The 15,307-nt window shown below is 36.3% G+C and overlaps 1 protein-coding gene across 2 annotated transcripts in view; it reads right to left on the reverse strand.

Annotated features, from left to right (window-relative positions):
• The window catches only part of LOC107043041 (vascular endothelial growth factor receptor 1), a 41,685-nt gene extending 35,149 nt beyond the window's left edge, over positions 1-6,536 (reverse strand). For both annotated transcript variants that reach the window (XM_015264342.1, XM_015264341.1), the window contains exon 1: positions 6,347-6,536. In XM_015264342.1, the coding sequence (XP_015119828.1) occupies positions 6,347-6,401 (55 nt within the window). In that variant the 5' untranslated portion in view covers positions 6,402-6,536. The remainder of the gene's footprint in view (positions 1-6,346) is intronic.
• Positions 6,537-15,307: the final 8,771 nt, after the last annotated feature.

Genomic DNA, 15,307 nt, shown 5'->3' on the forward strand with positions numbered 1-15,307 from the left:
CCTTCAAAATACCAGGGCGTTTTCCTGGAGAGCCTCCTTTCCACCTCGGGGTTTCCTGGGCACCAATACTAGAGCTGGGATGAGCTCAATGTATCAAAAGTCCTCTTTTTATCCGCCAAATAACTTCCGGGCGAATTTCACTGTATTCACAATTACTACTTTCGGGGCACGTGGCGACTCACGGGGCAGCTAATGCACGAGTGACGGTCTCTTCTTTTCCTTCGCGATTCGTGGGGGTTCGTCAGGTGTCGATGTCCTTCGGGTTTTAATTCGGGAGCAATCGGGGCCAATCAGCACGGATGAGTGGTGACGATGACCACAATCCAGGGATGTCTCGCTGGGGATTATTGCAGGTGTTGAATATTCGGGGGTCCAGTATGGGGAATTTCCAGGAGGCGTCGGCTTCTCCAATTGATCGGGTGGCGCCGGAACTGATGTCTTCCTTCGGCTGATGTCTTCGTGATGTCCAGGGGCAGGGGTAGAGGGGCGATGAGGGGAAAAGTGAGGGAAGGAGTATCCAACGGTGGCGGGATTTACATTTTAGGGGGCAGTGTGTAGTGGGAAAAAATATGTAGAAAAATAATAAAAAATAAATGAATATGCCTCGTCACACTCAATATATTTTTGCGATAAAAATTTTTCATTTGACACTTTAAATGTTCATCACGAACTCGATTTCTTATTCTTGGGAATGTCTTATGTGCAATTTTTACGATTCAAACCAGACTTGTTTGAAAACATATTTAAATAAATTTTTCTGAGGCTTTACGGCAGTGTAATTTAAAAATACGACGGAGTATTAAGGAAAGATCGCAAGATCGATCGATGAAATTTGAACATTCCAGGCGATTGACCATGCTAGCATGCTGATGAATTTAGTAATTAATTTTAATAATCAGAACCCTGATGAATCAAACCCAGAGTTAACTTTGGGTTCATAGAAATTTCCCAGAGTTTCTCGCTTTCTTCGCTGGGTTTGATCTATCAGAGGATAAGAAAAAAAATTGATTTTTAATTTTTTTCATTGACAGCATGTGGCTGTACAGGCATCAAATCTTCAAAATAGTCCCCTATAGATTTTTAATGCATTGAGTTGAATTTTAGTTACCACATTCATAATATAGTGACGAAAAATAATATGTGAGCTGTTTTAACAACTTCAATTTTTAGATTTTTTTGCTCCGAATTGGTAAAGATAATAATATTGTAGTATGATGCAAAATGAAGGCCATAACACATACAAGTAAACTACTATTTTTTTGTTTAATGTTTTTGATCATTCATCATTTTACAAAACTGCCACACTAATAGTCCAAAAAATAAAAATAAATTGTAGTTCATAGGTGTGTTCATAGCCTCCAATTTGCATCATAATAAAATACGATTGTATCTACCAATTCTGAGAAAAAAAAATCGAAAAATTGGAATTAAAAAAAAAATCGCATTTTTTTTCGCCAATATATTATGTGTGTGGAAATCAAAACTCAAGTCAATCCAACAAAAATCCTGGTAAGGGGACTATTTTAAAAATTTTATGTCTGTATGACACACCGTCATTGGTAAAAAATGAAACTTTATTTTTGCTCATTTTTCAAGTATCTAAAATATAATAAATCTGATGCTCATTCTTTGACTGTGATTCACGCAAAAACGACTGAATGGATTTCAATGGTATTTTTACTGTTATATAGTTTAGGGTTCCCAATCGGCTTTAGGCTATTAATTATTGCGCTACTGTGCATAGTTTAGTATGCACCATAGAAAGGTCTAGAAAATTGTAGAACTTTCTGGAAAATTCTAGAATATTCTTCTCGAAAATTCTAGAATATTTTCTGGAAAATTCTAGAATATTCTTCTAGAGTTTTCTAGACTATTTTTGAGATTTCTACACAGTTTGAGGGATTCTCAGGTTTTATAGAAAAAATTCTCCGGTTTTCTGAATAATTGGAAGGAATTCTCCGGTTTTCGAAAAAATTCGAGAATATTCTTGGGTTTTCTAATTAATTTTTTTATTGTTCTAATTAAGCAATTCAATTTTAAATTCTGATTGACTAGGTGTGTGAGCAGAAGAAGAGAAAATTGAATACCAGGATTTTTGAGAATTCCTGCAATTAAAAAGAACACCTCAATATGTTTTCCACCGACGTCGGTGGCCGAAGCGGCTAGGTGCAAGCCTAGTGTGCGAAAGGTTGTGAGTTCGATTCCCCGTGGAACCGAGTTTTTCAACCGGAGGCTCCGGCGAGCGGGAGGTCGCTAATATAGTGACCGCCTGTACCGGCATGCGTTTTCTGTGGTTTCCCATGCTACTCCTATGTTCTATAGGAGTGCGAATGCGGTGCAGTGTAGAATCCACAGCCGCATGCATAGGGTTGGATAGGGCCGATTAGCCAATCAGAGGGCAGAAAGGGCCGGAAAATAGAAAAAAAAATGTTTTCCACTTTTCTAGAACACCCGAGAAGTCTAGAAAATTTAAGGGTTTTCCAAAGAAATGAGAAAATTCTCGGGTGCTCCAGAAAAGTCTCTAGCATTGAGGTGTTTTTTTTTTAAATTGCAGGAATTATCAAAAATCTTGATACCTATTCAATTTTCTTCTATTCTGCCCGGGCGAAGTCGGGCCACACAGCTAGTAAAAAATAAGTACCAAAGCCATCTGTATGATAAAGACAACCCCCTACAACTTTCAAATTTCGCCGCGGTCTCCCTTTAATTTTAGAAAATTTTAGAATCTAGAATCTAGACCATCGGCTCTGATTTTTCACATTAACAGAATATTCTATCAAAGCATGATTTATCATTTATATAGATAAAAGTCTCCCTTGAAATTCCTACATTGCCGTTCTGCGCAGCTACGATTCTCAGAGGAAGTCCTTTCTTTCCTCTCGCGATAAAGCCCTTATCAAACTGTTCTCCATCCACCCGTTCATACTATCGAGTTTAAACACTAGCTAGATTTATAGCTAACAATACTCCTGCACTAGAGAGAGAAAAAATCATGTCAAGCACTTTTGACGGCACGTGTATCGACCTCGCTGGTGACAGTGAATCGCCCTGGTAAAACAGTCCGATTATTTCCAACTGGGTGATAAAAAATGAATCGGCGTTAATGATGTTTCTGTCTTTGCCCGTTAAATTGCGATTGGCTGGTAGATAGAGTTTGGAGTTTGAGAAAATTATGAGAATTAATAGGATCAAGGGTATGTGGCCGTTATCGTCCGATTACTTTCCAAAAAAGTGGTTGATAGATCTCATATTGCTCACGTAAATCTTTAATATTTATTGCTCATTTAAATATTTATGTGCATAATATATGGAATCTATCAACCACTTGTTTAGAAAGTAGTCGGACGATAACGGCCACATACCCTTGTTACCACTAATTCTCATAATTTTCTCAAACTCCAAACTCTACCTACCAGCCAATCGGAATTTAACGGGCAAAGATAGAAACATCATTAACGCCGATTCATTTTTTATCATCCAGTCGGAAATAATCGGACTGTTTCACCAGGGGGAGTTTACATGTTGGCATATCGTACCAAGGGCTTAACATGATAATAAAGTTTTTGATACAACAGTTGATTATTTGGAAACACTGCAGTGCAACAGGAGATAAATTTATGAAGGGCGGAGAGGAGATACCCCTCGAGATTTCGGCAGTAGAATCAGGGTTACGTATCCTGTTTACAGATAGCCTGTTTCAGTCTGCTGACTGCATTGCACTTTGTCACAATAGATGGGCGGGACTCCACGCACGCAACAATTTAATAGAAAAACCTAGCGAATTCGTTAGAAAATTCGATTGGAATTCTATTGAACTTTCATTCAATAAGTGAATTTATCTCATTCATTTATTCATTGTTTTAGCTTACATAGCTGTTTACAACGGAGATTGGAGTCAGACAATCATTTACATGGTTTTGAACATAGCAACCGAGTACATAAGTTGTTTACCAGTTATAATCACTGTTTTCGAATACAAGGGTTAAGTTTTCTCCTCATATTTTTTTCTATTTATGTTCTTATTTTTTAATACAATCCACATGTGTTGACGTTTTTTATGCTTCTATTGAACTTTCTATTAATTTTTGGTCGATTCTATGGAAATTTTAAATAGAACATATTCCATAGAAAAGGCCAATAGAATTTGATTCTTCTATATAGCTTAGTCTATATTGAGATATTTTCTGTAGAATTTCTTTGGCTTAAATTTTCTTTTTTTTTGTTTGATTTTATTGACGAGAAGAAAAGAAAAATGAAATGAAAAAACATTAGAAAATTTGAGTCAAGGAAATTATATAGAATATATATTGACTTTTTCTATTGAATTTTTCGCTTGAACATGTCAATAGACTAGGTCAAAAACTAACAGAAAGTTCAATAGAAATCCAATAGAATTTTCTAACAAATTGGCTATGTTTGCTATTAAATTTTTTCATCCGTGTCTAGCGGTGATTTCTACTCTTCGATCTCCGCCTCCGAGATAATTTTCAAAATTCCCTAGACTTTTATATAAAAATCTAGGCCTCAACCAACAATAACTCGATATGAAATCAGTATCTACTGTCAATGATTACAATAAAGCGATTTCCAGTGAAACGATTTGATCACCTCAAACACACGTTAGTCCATTGATATTTTTCTTTTATGAATTTTTTAAAAATAAGAGGTGAGTCGTCATCGGTAATGGTGCCTTCTGCTGAAGCTGAGTAATAGCATAACGTGACTCGCATCGAACCCGTTCAATGATGCTTGAAGACATGTATTCGACCGCATACTCCCGTGATCTTGGAATGAATGTGTAGATGTGCGAGGGAGTTTTTAGACGAAAATGATAGAGTTTTTTCATCTCAAGTTTATAGACATTTGCAACCATCTAGATTAAACGGAAAATAACATCGATCGATAATTATGATACATTCTCAGAATTTTATAGATGTTTTAACAAACAAGTTCTATACAGAGAAGGAAAAATATTCATTGATCAAGAATTTTATATTGTTTCTAGGATTTTTGAGTCGATGAATGAATAAATTAGCGACTTGAAGATATCCAAGTACTTTAATTTCTTTTCTTATATTATTGAATTCCTTCTTTACACTTGTAGTCAGACATCAAATTTTGGAATATTTCTAATGTTTTGCTTGTTTTAAGTTTAATTTGGATTTCCTAATGTTTAAGCATTGGAAAACATTTGATAAATCAGGAAGAAAAGAAATCTATTTTTCAGTGATGATTCATTGAAAAATTCGAAAAATTCCTAATATTGAACATTGAGAACTATTCCAAGGATAATGCCTGAACGATCAGTTTTGTCAATAATAAATCGTTTGTATACATTCGTAATAGATTCATTCATATTCAAAACGATTCCATCGAGAAAAGTCAAATTTTTTTTAGAGTTTCAACCAATTTTTTTTATTTATTTTTCGAGATCGAAATATTTGGAAAAAACTACTGGGTTATCTAATTTAATTTAGATGATTTTTTCCATAAATTCAATTAAAATAAACATTTAACTTGATATGTCAATGAAAATAACTGGAATTTATGGTCATTTTCGCGATTTCTCAATGCCGACAATTCAATGGCAAAAACAATCTAATATTACAAAGTTATCAATTGATATGTGAAATAATTATCAAACAAATTCTCAAGACTATAGCATGGAAACTGCACTCGTATTGTCTCAAGATAATTTTCCGTTAATCCAAAAATAAGGATTTCTGACGCAGAAATAAAATACTCTTAAATGAACACTTCATCCTTAATACAAAAATTTTCGTACTTGTAATTCCAGACGTACTACATTCTCGACCCAACAATTATCGCTCTACGCACCTTATCCATTTCGAAATCTACTGAACTGAAAAGTGTGCCTAATAAGCGTTAAAAAGTCGTACAAAATGTCTTGCAGCACTCATTGGGAAACTCCGATCTGCCCGCAAATGACATTTTAATTATCTGCAATTCTACCGATGCCTTCCTTCTCCGTAAATCGCCATGATCTTCACAACGAAGCAGATCTTCTATCGAACAGATATTTAAAACTCTGAGTCATCGTATGTTGTGCTTACGATGTTTAAACACTTGGCGTGAAAAAAAATCAAAGGGCGATGCGATCGCCGCGAGAATTCCCAGATGAGTAAACGTGCGTGTTATGTGTACTCCGCGCTCATTTCTGGCAAGGCCAGCGGAGGGACGGGTCTACCAATGAGGCCCCACTCCACAGGTGAGAGCGACGAGATAGTGATTCAATGAAATACCACGTGATACCTTCCACGGTTGCAGTAGATTGACAGCACCTCAAACTTCTGACTTGTTTTAATAAAAAAAACATAAGACTCACCTGTGCACTGAGATAAAACGAGGAAAATGGGGAGACTTTTCAGTACAGAATTCATCTTCCCGCACTTCACTTGCACTAAAATTCTATGAAAACATCCACATGTTCAGGCAGTCATTACACAAATATTTGGATTATTTTTACACGCGTGGGGAGGTGAATGGGTTCACTGTGGTTTTAGTCAAAGAGTTGTTCACCATTACGCGGTAGAATGCTCACTGCTTCTTGGTGTGTGCAGCACGCTCAGCTAGCAGACGATGTTGAAGAGGGTGGGGTTCGTGAATGCTGGCTTGGAGGAGGAAACTACGTCACTGGATGTATACCGGTAAAAGTTTCATAGTGGGTTACTCATGCCGACTTGTGGCTTTCGGAGACCGGTTATGCCGGTGCTCTCACGGAAGCGTGACTGAATAGCTGGGGTTCTTATCGGATTCGGATAGTCAGTGGGATTTCGGAGAATTGAGGGGAAGGGGGTGAAAAAGTTCGGGATTACAGTGATAGGGACTCATTGAGATTCGCTGACAAGTGCATTGAAAGAAAAAATTACTTTTGACAAAGATGACTTCCGTGGCACAAGAAAATATTCTCTTGTCAATTTCTAGAATCGTGAAATCTCCTGGTAAATAATCTTGTGCTCAGAATGAGAGACAGAAGTCTTTCTACAGGATGAGATTCTCTTGTCCCGAGATAATTTTGAAGTGTTAGCATAAGTCTTCCCATAAATTCATATAGTTGGCGTTATGTCTAGAATTTGAAAGATAATGAAAATTCCCAGTTTGCCGATCTGATCACTCATCTCCAACTGAGGAATTCTCGTTTCGATACTACTACTACTTACACCCGAAATCACGGTGCCACTCTAACATAAAATCATTCTGAAATTACTCTAAAATCACGTGAAATCCCCGAAATCACTGAAATCAACGGATTTCAGGTCTCCGAAATCGTCTCTGAAAACACGTGAAATCGTCTGAAATCAATGAAATCACCGAAATCGGTAGCGCACTGGCGTAGTACGAACCGTGCAAGTAATTCGTGATTTTAAAATTGACACGCCTGTTAACAATAATAATAAAATGCCGTACTCACTGTCATAATGAAACGGTAAAATGGACCGCTTTTCATCGTCATTAGCTCAAGATTGGTGGAGTGAAATGAAACGACTTCGTTATTATTTGCCAGTTATTATTGCTAGTTTTGATTTTCATAATTGACGCAACCCGTTTTGCCCCACATCGATTATTTATTAACTTTATTTTTCTAAAATCACTGATTTCCAATTAATGAAATCATTCGAAATCATGGAATCACCTCCCGTGACGCTCCAAATCAGCGAAATCATTTTTTCCGAAATCACTGAAATCACCCGAAATCTACTTCAATTCGAAATCATGGTGTCACTCAATTATGGAGTGAGTAGCTCCTCGGCATGACAAACACTTTTATTATCAATGCAAGTATTTAGAAAATTGATCTTAAGGGTTGTGCTCTTCATGCAAAATTTTATGTAAGTCCTGATGTAAAAAAATTCCAGATATAATGCAATCTTCATGAATTTATGGGAAGAACATCATTTCTACTCTTGAGAACACTTTAACATTCTGTCGAGACAAGAGAACGTCTGAGAACGAAATTATTTACCAGGAGAATTCACGATTTTTTAAATTGACAAGAGAATACTGTCTTATATGAAGTAACCTTCTTTGTCAAAAGTAGTTTGTTCTCTCAGTGTACATATAGTAAAATATACAAGATAGAATATTCTCGCTTGGAATATTTTCCAAATAAGGAATACTGGGATTCTACAGGAAGGAATATTTTCACGGGGGCGCGGGTGTGGAGGGTTGGCGGGAGAATATTCCTTGTGGAAATTCAATTTTTCGAACGTTATTCCATGTTGGAGAGTCCACTGTGTACAGCGAGGTGTACAGTACAAAATTCTGAGTGAATTTCGATTCTGAGTCCACACCAAAAGGAGTGAAAACAAATCCATACCGTTTTTCGGTATGAATGCACGGAGTACAGTCCAGTCGTTATACAAGACACAATGCCTGAATCCGAGCCGAGTGATATCCCCAGTTTCTGGTTTAAATGTTTTCGTCACTAGGCCCGATACACCGCGATTTTAACCTCGTTTCGCTCGGTTAAATCGCGCTTTTCGGGCCTATTGACAAAGAATATTGTTCGACACGCGGCCGTGGGAACTTTTCTACCTCATATGATTACAGAACTCGCCTTCGGCTCGTCCGGTAATCTCATATTTGCCAGAAAAGTTCCTCACGGCCTAGTGTCGAAATGTACTATCGGTTATCTATTTCGACTAAAATTTAGAGAGAAAAAATCCCGATCCGCCCAGCCGGGATTTGAACCCGGGTCTCCCAGTTACGCACGTGAGGAACTTTTCTGGCGAAATTAGTACATTTCGAGTACATGAAGTTACAGGAGAGCCGAAGGCGAGTTCTGTAATCATATGAGGTAGAAAAGTTTCCACGGCCTAGTGTCGAACAATATTTTTTCTCCTCGCTTCACTCGGTTAAATCGCGGTTTTCGAGCCTAACGACGAAACGTACTATTTTCGTTTCATACTCTCCGTACAAGATACTCGGCAAAAAGGCTGAGGCATTTGCAAATAAATGAGGGTGTCAAGTTTTGCAGGTTAAAAAATCCCGTACGCTTGCCCGAGGGATGTTTCGGTAAAACTTGGCACGATCGTTTGTTTGCAAGGAAGCTTGAGGAAAATACGCGATTAATTTTGAAGCTCGAGGGGTATTTGTCGGATTATTTTTCTCAATTGGATTTCGGTCAATCAGAGTACAGTGGACAACATCAGGAAGTGAATTAGGGAAAATTTGAACAAATTATGTTAATAGAATGACCCGATTTCTGTAGAGTGTTGAATATAAGATTCGTTCTGAAATGAGCCGCAAAAATGAAGAACTATAGCGAAATCTCCAAAAGCTAGGAGGAAATATCCGTAAGTAATACCACAAGAGCTTCAAAATTATCAGGTATTTCCCGATAGGTTCGTTGCAAACAAACGAAGGAGTCAAGTTTTTCCTGAAAAACTTGACGAGTTCGTTTGTATGCAGGGAACCTTGAGGGAAATACCTGATTAATGTTGACGCTCGAGTGGCATTTAAAGGGGAATTTTTCCATCCAAATTTCGGCCAAGAGGATTGCACTATGAGACAAATTCCATCTGTCAGTTCCAACGAAGGGTTCAATCGACCGGTAAATCTTTTGTTTTTCATAGACATGAAGGCAACGTGAAAAATTACCAGTTGAATTATCAAAATTATCAGTTGAATACCGTATTGACTATATAAAATAACCTGGAAAATAACAGTCGTTAGTGCAGTCCTATTGGCTGAAATTTGGATGGAAAAAATTCCCGAAATAAAATTATCGGGTATACTGACAAATAAAATTAATTTTATCAAAAGAATTTTATTTGAACTAAGTATCAATTGGTTTTCAATTTTCAAATAAACATAATTTCATAGTGAATACCAGTTCTCTCTTCTTGGGATACGTTAGATTGGGAGAAATCGAACTTTAGAATTCTAGAACTCTAGAATTAAAGTTCTTTTTATTTGTCGCAATAATGAGAGTATTTGATTTCTTTCTAGCCAAAAGTTTGCTAACTCCAGAAATTCGTTGGTTTACTCAAAAATCGAAATTATTCCCATGACTAAATACGTTGTTATCTCAATCAACACGATCATACGTTGTTCCAAGTAAATTATAATTGAAGTCAGCATTTCGTATGTCGAATCAGGATGAATATTATTGCGCGGAAAAAGCTTTGAGATTGTAGTAAGATGTCTTTGACTTGAACAAAGTTTATCTTTCTTGACTAAAAAAAAATCGCATTAGTTTGCAATAACAGAATCACAGATTACGGCAATTCAACACAAACTTGGATATCACAAATTTCATTCAATGTGATGTACGGAAAGAGCAATTTAAACATCAGCTTCGTTCGCGAACACAACATTCAATTCATTCCTCAATGTAATCATCTCCTGGGTACGAATTTTTATCAATTCATGAAAGTCGAAAATTTTTCGACTGGAGATTATATTAGATGAAAAAAGTAGAACTTTTACGTTTTTGTGACGAATACATGTGACTTGACGCCAAGGACTATTTTATTTGATTCAAGTAAATGTATCTCAAGAAGAAATAATTGACATTCGTCGGAAGGTCTTATTTATTTGAAATTGGTTCAAGTATATAATACTTATTCCAAGAAGGAAATATCTCAATAAGAATAATTTTTTCTATCAGTGTAGCCTCAAATACTGTGCTCTGATTGGCCGAAATCCGATTGGGAAACATAATCCACTATTTTTAATTCTATGGACGAGAGGCAAGAGTCACACAAATTTTCCTTTCAGCTTTGGAAATTTCGTATGAATTCTGTACTGCTAATAGCCAATTGAGTTGAAATTTTCTATTCGCTTATTTTCAGAACTTACGTAAAGTTAGATTTATGCAGTTGTAGAATATAGTTTAAGGCAAGTGGGAGTCAATCGTTGGAATTCAAATACACATTTTTTTTTTAAATAATGAATTCGGTTGGTATATTGTAGTAGACTGAATATTAATAATACATTTGGTGTTCAGATAAAAGAAAACAATATAAATGCATGTATATAATATGGATCATTAGCAAGTGCTCTCGCGAAGTGCTCTGGGCGAACTGAACTGTTCGCCACATCCCGGTGCAGGTTTCAGACTATCTTTCGTCATTTGTTTAGTCTGGCCTGATTCCTGGTAGGATTCCATGATTTGCGTCTCATCAATACGATATTGGTACGAATTGCATCTCATTTTTTTCGTAACACAGTGATGTTTATACAATTGGCTGATTTGTGTCAAGACAGTATTTTTGGAAGGAATTGGGGAAGTGTGAGAAGTCATATAGAAGATGAAGGACAACTGAATGTTCTATACTATACTACATGGTATATTTTCAAATCAATCAATTGTTCGCATTACTTTTTATCAAATTAATGAATCCGAGCGATCCACGAATAGAAGCTGTCACACATACGATACGTTCTGCTCCCCTTGACGGCCTTCAACGTATCCGATATCGTTTGAGTTGAGATAACTCTCGTAAATCATCACGGAGAAATTCCGAATGACATAGGTTTGGATTCACGTGTGAGAAACTTCTATTACGCTAGAGCAATTTCTATAATATAATCTTATGCACGGAGAGAAAAATTCAATAAAAATTACTAGAACAAAAATGTAAAAATTACGTTTCGAAACGTAATTCGCGAGTGAAGTACAATTCAATAAAAAGTGGTGGAACTGAAACTGTACGAATTGCCATGTAAATTCTATGATTTGTTCCGTAAAAATTGACCACCCGTCTGATGACTCACCGCTGTGGGGGCAACAAGTCGTTCCGTAATTTTTCCACAATGATTGAGAAATTTTACGGAACGGAATATAGACATAACTCGCCAGCTTCATAAAAATTGTTGAACGTTTAAGAATTTTTTATTTTGGAGGAATAATAAGTCGGCAAGTTTCTGTACGATTTTACTTCTACGGCAAAAATTATGTGACAATTTCGTACTTTGTTCGGTGATGAACCTAAAAACTCACTGAACGTTTCAGATTTCTTCTCTTTCATTCATATAAAAATTGCCGGAAACCGATTCCCCATTGCGGATTATGTGAATTGTTCCGTAATTTTTACTGAATATTTCTCTCCGTGTTAAAAATTCGGACAGTCTCCATTGGAAAACTTCAGTAAATGTCCCTCAATTGAGGATTTCATAAAAATCTAATTTCAATACGTCTTCCGCTAAGAATTGCCTCTTCTCTAAAATTCATTTCTCCGAAAATATCGTGGAATACTGGAATTTTGCAGTTGTAATCCCCCGAGACCTTCAAAATTATTGGATATTTCTCGAAAGCTTCGTTTTAAACAAATGGAGGTGTCAAGTTTTGCAGAATAAATCTTTTTTTTGTAAAATTGACACACTCACTTATTTGCAGTGAAGCTTTAGGGAAGTACCCGATAATTTTGAAGATCTTGGCGTATTACTACTGATCATTTCCCCCATCACCCTTTCCAACAATAGAATTGTGGCACTCGACGTTCTGTGGATCAATTAGAAAAGCATTATATCGAGAATTTTTTCCATTCGACTGTTATTTTATATAGTCAATACGGTATTCAACTGATAATTTTTGATAATTGCGCTGGTAATTGTTCATATTAATAAATATATAAAAAACAAAAGAGTTCCTGGTCTTGTGAGCCTCTCGTTGGAACTGACAGATACATTTTGTCGCATAGTGCAATTCTCTTGGCCGAAATTTGGATGAAAAATTCTTTTCCGAATACGACTCGAGCTTCAAAATTGATCAAGTATTTTCCTCAAGGTTCCCTACATACAAACGAACTTGTCAAGTTTTTCAGAAAAAATCGCTCGTGCTTCGCAGTCGTGATTTTTTAACCTGAAAAATTGGACTCCTGCGTTTGTTTGCAACGAACCTATCGGGAAATACCTGATAATTTTGAAGCTCTTGTGGTATTACATACGATGATTTCTTCCTTCAATTCTGATTTCGGCCGATCAGAGTGCGGGTTTTTGGGATTAGGCGACACGTTCCATCAAAATGTGGAGAATAGCTATCAAATTCGTTGAAAACAATTGACAAACTATATTAAAATTATCAGTCTGATAATTTCCTTGATTACTTGAAATCAGGTTCGAGGAAATTATCAGTTATAATATCACAAGAGCTTCAAAATGATTGGGTATTTCCCGATAGCTTTGTTGCAAACAAATGAGGATGTCAAATTTTGCAGGTCAAAAAATATTTTTCTGTAAAACTGGGCAAGATTTGTTTGCAGGGGAGCTTTAGGGAAATATTCGATGAATTTTGAAGCTCGAGGGGTATTTGTCGGATTATTTTTCCGAATCGGATTTTGGCCAGTCAAAGTGCGGTAGACAATACCAGGAGGTGAATTAGGGAAGATTTGAATAAATTATGTTAATAGAATAATCCGATTTCTGTAGAATGTTAAATACAAGATTGGATCTGAAATGAGACGAAAAAATGGAGAGCTACTGCGAAATATTCAAAAGCTAGAAAAATAATCATGAATATTTTCAAAGGATTCTATAAACATCAACTGACTTCATAATATAGTGAATTCGTATTTAAGTGCAAGCAAACACCTGGATATCGTTTCATGCAGGCAACACTGATATATTTAAGCATTTTAAGTAATCAAATGTGTCAATCAAATTGCGTCGGAGAAAGTTGAAAAATTCATAGACAACCATCGTCTATGAATTTACATTTAGATAATAACTGCCCTTATCGGAAAGCTGAGAATTACTTTTTTTCGAATTTTTTCGTCTTATAAACACAGTATTTGATGCCAAGCTAAAGTTAGGGTGGAGTGGGGAGGTTGTAAATGACTGTCTGATAGCAAGATTCAATGAACACGATTTAATTAAAATCTCATTTATTCGTGGACTCAAGCCTCTTGTTGTGATTCTTTTTATAAGAGGTTGATTGCACTTGATATTAATTCTTTAAATTTCCTCAAAGCATATTAGTGAATTGAATTGATAATGTACTGATAATTCACTGGATAATTGCCTTTGATAATTGTCCAGGTTGATATACTAACTGTACACATTAAACCTCTCCTCTAAAATATGTTGATTCTATAATGCTGATGGTCTACTGGTTTTCGGAGTTTTCGCGATTGTCGGACCATTAAACCGAAGGTTTCCCGATGATGCTCGAGCATTATCGATAGGGCGGACTAATCAACTGATAGATATTACGCTGCGCTTCGAACATGGAAAATGGGAAATTTTTCCAAATTTTCGATTTTTTCTTCCTTTGGCGTCAAATCTGTTCCTGGTAAAGTTCTGAATATGGGAAAATTTATCTTGATTTCAAATAATGTCGAATTATCCATCAAAACTGGTCGTTATTTTTAACAATAGCACTTTTCCAGTCATTTCATAAATCTCCTTCCAAAACCTTCATTCATTCAAATTCTTTCAATTTTTTTCAATACTTTCGAAAGGTTGAAAATGGAAAATCCAGTTTAGAGCTTCGAAGTTTAAATAATGAAATCGCTGTAAAATGTTCGGTAATCTAGGGTCAGAAGGAATTCTGACCTTCAACTATAATCATTGAAAAGGATTTCAACGAAAAAAAAACAAAGTTAGAGGATATCCTTGATTCATAATTTAATGTTGATTTTGCATAATGGTGACTTTGAGTGGAATCCTATAAAAAATAGACCACCGAAAAACTAAATCAAGAGAAATTTTCAAGTTCGGTGGATTTTAGCACGTTTTGGGTAGACATCGTCTATTCTCACACATGGTAAACTGTCCATGGTGGTTACTGGAGGTAGACACGCACAGCCGCAATCACCAGTTTATCGACTGGTGAACGTATACCTTGCGAGAATTCCTTCTGCAGGGCTGCGAAGATAGCCTTCTGCTGACAAATGGCTGACAATATGCCGGCAATGCAGACAATTATTGCTGATAAATTACCAGGGAATTACTGACGCAATTAGATGGTGAAATACCGACAATTTCAAGCCGGCAAATTGCTATCAATTTTTAGGCAATTGTTTTTGTTAATTGATGGCAGAACGTTTGTTTGTTGGGTACAGATTGACAGCGAAATTCCGCCAGATTGCAGTAGGAACTGGCTGGAATTCTTCGCGTTTAGAGTACCCAAAAAACCGTAAATTTCAACTAATATATGATTAAGGATCCTTATCCTCTATCATACCTTAATTTCAACCAATCAGAGCCATGCACACTGATCGGTAATGCAGAGATTCTCGATACGTGGCTGTGATTGGTTGAAATGTAAGGCTGTTAAAGAATTATAAACGCGAAGAATTCCAGTCCAGATATGCTAAAGTCTAAGGAACTGTACAAAAAA

This window comes from Diachasma alloeum, unplaced genomic scaffold (genome assembly GCF_001412515.2).
Source record: "Diachasma alloeum isolate Michigan unplaced genomic scaffold, Dall2.0 Dall_scaffold_00545, whole genome shotgun sequence".
Lineage (NCBI taxonomy): Eukaryota > Metazoa > Arthropoda > Insecta > Hymenoptera > Braconidae > Diachasma > Diachasma alloeum.